At 36.8% G+C, this 5927-nt stretch overlaps 1 protein-coding gene across 1 annotated transcript in view; it reads left to right on the top strand.

The window, feature by feature from the left end:
- Positions 1-5662, top strand: part of col4a5 (collagen, type IV, alpha 5 (Alport syndrome)) — a 115569-nt gene extending 109907 nt beyond the window's left edge. Inside the window, exons 49-50 of the mRNA XM_017436086.3 lie at positions 1501-1673; positions 3715-5662. Coding sequence (XP_017291575.1) covers positions 1501-1673; positions 3715-3811 — 270 coding nt within the window. The 3' untranslated portion in view covers positions 3812-5662. The remainder of the gene's footprint in view (positions 1-1500; positions 1674-3714) is intronic.
- The last annotated feature ends 265 nt before the right edge of the window (positions 5663-5927 follow it).

The raw sequence follows: 5927 nt of genomic DNA, 5'->3' as shown, positions 1-5927 counted from the left end.
GATAAGTCAGGTAACTGCCTAATCCAAACAGCAGAAATCCTGTTATCAGAAATCCACATATGTAAAGATCCTCCACGTCTTCCACAGACAGACTCGATAGACAAACAGGATTCCACCGTTTCCAGGAATCCAGTGTGTATCCAGCGAAGAATGTCTTCTTAGGGCAAGCTGGCTCTCCTTTGGTCAGCCTTCCCGTCGAGAAAATTTGATCAATTGCGTTGAGAGACCAGCTGACCAGATCCATAGTTCCAAAAATTTTTGTAGGAGTATGTAAAAAAGAAGTTCTGAAAGCAGGGGGAGGTGAGGGGGGGGCAGTACAGGAGTCAGAGAGACAGAGAGAAAAGAAACATGTCCGCCTACCACCAGGAGCAGAGAGAGAAAAAAGTAACTAAAATTTGCAAACTTTTTAATAAGGTAAATCACACAGAACAAAACTTGTGTTGTATATTTTCTCTGTAAGAATACAGTTTAAAAAGTTACAACTTCATCAACTTACAAATACAAAGTTCAAGTTTACAGATGTTTTTTTTCTTTATAAATACAAAATACTATGACTGTTTGTGAATACAATATTTTTTTCTTTGTAAATACAAATTTCTTTTCTTTGAGAATACAAATTTACAACCGTGATCTGACGTCACAGGGCCACAGGCTGGATAAGGGAGCACAGAGTACATAGATTTGCATTGTGCATGTGCTGTAAATGCTTCTTTCAACAACACAGAGCAATGACATGTATTCTAGTACACACATCTTTGGCGCAGAGATCACATAAATACGTAGACACCTTATTACGTGCTAGAGCATAATCTGTAGCCCCACCATATTGAAATGAGTGAGAATCTACACCAGCATACTTACAGTGGGAACTGATATCAGGTGGGATTTCGATCCACCTTTTTCAGAATTTTTGAACAAATTTGAAAAAAGTAATCTGCATTAAGGATAGAGTACCTGCCCCAGTATTCAGCGGCAAAGAGGTGCATATTGTTTATGTGGTACTATTTTCAAAATGAATGCCAGTCATTATCTTTTAAAATAAAAGTTGCATCATTAAGTGCTTTATATTAACCTAATTGTTGAATCGAAATGATAATTTTTGTCAATAGAAGGTCACTTTGAGAATGTACCGTATTTGCTCAATATTCTAAAATGTGCCTAAACATTTTTTTGACAAGTTCTCTTTAAATTTGAGGCCAATCAGTGTAAAACATTTTATGTATCACTGAGATACAATCTTGATAAAAAGTTATTTGCTAAAAGTAGCTGGTTACATTCATGTTTTACACGTTAGTAAACAAAATGAGTAAAAAAAAAAGTCAAGACATATAACGCATATTAACAATGTTTTAATACTAATTTATATTTTTTTAAAATCTAGTCATTAACACAAGCCCTACAATCATAGGGACTTCTGCTAAAGCTCCAAAATTTCCACATTAATGCTTTTAATAATTTTTTTATGTGTAAAAATGTATAATGTTCCTTTTTTCTTCCTAGCACACCAGTGCAGGTGCAGAGGGCTCTGGTCAGGCTCTGTCCTCTCCCGGTTCCTGTCTGGAGGAGTTCCGCAGCACCCCATTCATAGAGTGCCACGGCAGAGGGTCGTGTAACTACTTCAGCAACTCCTACAGCTTTTGGCTAGCTACTGTGGAGCAATCTGAGATGTTCAGGTTTGTAACAACAAAATATTTTGGTGATTACAGGAGCTACTTTGGGTAATAAAGGCTAAAAGTACCCTTCAAACACCGGATGTCCATTCCATACTAATGCTAGGGCTACCAGGGCTGCGATGCAGTGGTAGGGCAGGTGTGTTGCAACAGGAAAGTTGCAGGTTAGATTCCCTGTCATGCCCATATGCCACGGTGTCCTTGAGACACCTAATTACTAACTGCTCCCTGGGCGCTTAGGTAGCTGCCCACTGCTCCAGTTGTGTGTATCTTACATGTGCAATGGGTCAAATCCAGAGAACAACTGTAGTCATTGTATGGGTAGGAATGTAAACAATATGCAAATGGAGGCTTTGTATGACTGAAGAAAACATTAAGACATCCATATTTGGTATTTTATTATGCCTCACTTCTTCGTTCGTGTACCAGTGCCACTTGTATATTGTTTATTTTAAAAACCTTCTGGAGACTAAATGAAGGTTTCAGTTGTTCTGTGTTTTGTCTGTTTTGGTGATCATGAATTGAGCTGCTGGAAAGTCCTTAAAATAACATGTTTTCTGCCTTTTACTTTTTAACCAAATTAGGACATTAGTGTACTTAATGTGTAACAGTACATTTGATTATAATTTTTGTTGCCAACTTAGCAACTTTGTTGCTATATTTAGCAACTTTTTAGACCTCTCTAGTAACTATTTCAAAAAAAGCAACTTGTGACAAATCTAGTGACTTTTTCTGGTGTTATTGGCTTGATTTGAGAGCTTTTATCATTCTTACTCTTCTTAACAAGCAGTGGGTGTTGCCGTCGGCCCCTCTCCCATCCCAAGACATTCACAGGCAGCCCAGTCCTCATGCAGTGTCCATCCTAGCTGCAATCAAAGCAAGAGATACACCCCCCCCCCATGCCCAGCCACTGCTGGACAATCCCTTCATGGCTTACAGTCAAAATGGGATGTACAAATCCATCCATTTTCTTTACCCACTTTTTTCCTTTCTGGGTCACAGGGAGCTGGTGCCTATTTCCAGCAGTCACTGTGCGAGAGGCGGGGGACACCCTGGACAGGTTGCAAGTCTATCACAGGGCCACATAGAGACAAACGAGACAAACAACCATTAATAGAAAGAAATCATTCCACTAAAATAAGTGTCACTTGTGTTCCCTGCCAGCCCCTTCTCTCACGCGCAGTGGTTCATTTAGGGACGGCTGGCCGACATTAGCGTTCCTGTTTCGGGTCAGCCGTGAGCTAGACGCCACTAACTCCGTGGAGCACGAATATCCAATATCCAACTTAAAACTAACTTCACTGCGGTGTTTTGCGCGGTCCTTTGCTGAAATCTTTGTGGGCAAATGTGAAGCATTAGCGCACATTTTCACTTCGGTCGCTGCTCCTGCATTCTGATGTTAACAGGATGTGACGTCACATATCTTCTTTGTGCGTTATTTGGGGTTAAAGTTGCGGGAAAGTTGCAGTGTTTTGGACAAAGTTGCAAAAAGTTGCGATTTCGCAGGGTTTGCTTGATTTTGCGTTAATAGTTGCGATCGCAACATCGCGAAATCCTGGAGGGTCTGAATAAGAAATGAGTTTTCAAACCAGCACTCTTGTATACAAAACTATCTTGTTTCTAGCCTGGTGGAAAATCTTCAAATTTCAACACACTCTGTGTTCAAGTTTTTGAATTGGAGAATTTTAATATTTCAAAATTGAAAAATTCTTCATTGTGACTTATTTTGCCAGCACAGGTCACAAATATGTAAAAGATGTCTAAAAAAAGAATGAAAAAAACAAAATACAATTCTTTTGAAAGTATCTTTGGCAGGAAAAGAACGTTATTTTTTTGTATTTTGATATGGTGTCACTATCTAGTTGGTGTGGCATGGATTTTTTTTGAGTTTATGTTAAAATCATTTGCACTGATTTTTTGAAAAGATTTTACCAGTTTAAAAAAAAAATCAGGATATGATACATGATGCCTAGTAAAAAACTTTTAAAAGAACATTGCATTATAATAAATCTTAAACATTGCTTATTTATCCATCTTTCTACAGAAAACCGCAGTCGGAGACCTTAAAAGCGGGTAATCTACGATCACGCATCAGCCGTTGTGTGGTCTGCATGAAGAAAACCCCACAAAACAGGAGGTAACGTCCCATGGCAACAAGCAGACCCACTGTTGCCAGTTGACACCCCGATCAGTTACAGCATATAATCTGATGAGATAATGTTGGAGGGGCTCAGTCGACATTGAAACAAGGTGGAGTTCCAATGGCGCATAGTCTTCCGGTAAAAATCTACAATTGAAACAATGGTGCTACTGTGTTACACAGCTTAAAAATATATACAGACTGACATAAAAAATCTTACATTTAGTCTTTCTTTGTTTTAAAGTACCTCAAAGCAAAAGCAAAAAACAAGAAAAAAAATCAGATGAATGGTGCCATGATGGATGTATGACAAAAAAAGTGCATTTTACTTTTTCCCGAAAAGGATAACTTTTTTCTTCCTTAAAATAAAAAAAATACAATCTTTTGACTAGGTGAGTAAAGTATGGGATTTTGTACCCTTTTTTGGGCCATATTCTTGAGGAGTGGATGGTTTCCACAGTTAACAAATTGTCCCTTTGACTTTGCAACATCGAGGATGAGAGATGCACTGATAAGTTTTCTTTTGTGAGACTGCCTTCTTCTGGTATAGCTCTTTATTCACACTTCCTTCCTCTATTCTCATATTTCTGTCATCTTACATTGCATTTTCTGACACTAACTTTGCTAAATCCCACCTGCTACATATTTTACAGTTTTTAAAATTTTATTTTGTAAGTAATAAAATGTGTATATTGTGTAAAAACTTTTGTTTTTAGTGTATTAGATCTTAAATCGGTACTAGCTGTTTGTTAGAACAATTTTCAATTATTTTCTCAAAACTCATACACTTCTACAATCATTTATTTTTTTGCTCATTGTTTCATTACACAACAAATATTATTGTACAAAGATATTGTACAATGTAAGGCTTTTAAGAAAGGAACAGTATTTTATGCACAATAAATCTATATTTGAAAAAAGATAAAACTACAAACTGTATTTGACTGTGGGGAGTTTTAACTTACAACCATATTCATTTGGTTTTAAGGCATTTATTAACAACTTGATTTCAAGTTGTAGAAAGAATAAATGCTGGCTCAAGTACAGATGATTTGCTTTTAGTTAGTTTAATGTTTAAGGAGTGTTACAAATAAATGTGTAAAAACAAAGGCAATCAAAGCCAAAAGTGGCAAATTAATTGGAAAACCACTACATTTGTTGGATGTCCTTTAACAATTCCAGATGTTTGACCTTGCTGAAAGAAATGCTCTGGAAGTTTGGGGTTTGGTACAGAGAAAAACTTAGGGCCAAGTCAGAATTCTGATATATATGTACACACATACATACACATACACACTCATATTGCGCACTGGCCCTAATTCTCTTCCATAGTTTGGCTTTTTCACCCAAATTTTTCAAAACTGGTTTTGGTTGTTTCTGCTTTGCCAATTCTGATGCTATCAAAGTCAATGAGAGTTGTTGTAGAACAGAACGGTATTATTCCTGTGATTTTATTTCTTTTTTTTTTTCATAATTGCTTTAAAAAGAGTCTAATGTTGTCAATCTGGGATGCAATTGCTGTTGTGTTTTTGTCTTATGTTTTGTTTTGTTTTTTTGTGGGTATTTTTCCCCTGTTTTGTTATGTTACTCGGAAGTTGTTATAAACTTTAAAGACTGAAATAAATACTATGTCTAAAGTGTTGTCTTATGAAAAATGTATGCCTGTGACCAAATGGGAAATAGTGGGGACAATTGTATTGGACATTTTATATGGATACTGGTTTAGCAGTTTTGCAGTTTTAGTCACAAAATTTTGACATGAATGGAGATTTCACTGTTTCTGCTGGTGTGTACTGAGAAAAACCCAACATATTAAACATTTCAGATGAAATGCAGATATTGCTAACCGTGATTACCTTTGTTTAAATATTTATTTTTTCAGTTTAACAAATTACTTGTAACTACTCTCAAACCACCACTCTTCTTTGTCTGGTATTTTCATTACTGTCCTTCTATTTCCCTTAGATACAGAAGGACTGATGAGTTTTAATTCCTGGAGCTGAAATTTTTAATCAGCAATATATGAAGGTCCATCCACTCCCCACTGCTCCAAACCAATAAACATGCTGTTGTTGTCCATAGTGTCCAGTGAAGGCTTCTGGCCTCTGAAGGATTTT

This window comes from Kryptolebias marmoratus, linkage group LG7 (genome assembly GCF_001649575.2).
Source record: "Kryptolebias marmoratus isolate JLee-2015 linkage group LG7, ASM164957v2, whole genome shotgun sequence".
Taxonomy (NCBI): domain Eukaryota; kingdom Metazoa; phylum Chordata; class Actinopteri; order Cyprinodontiformes; family Rivulidae; genus Kryptolebias; species Kryptolebias marmoratus.
The sequence above is the reverse complement of the archived record's forward strand: the minus strand, read 5'-3'. Positions and strand labels throughout refer to the sequence as shown.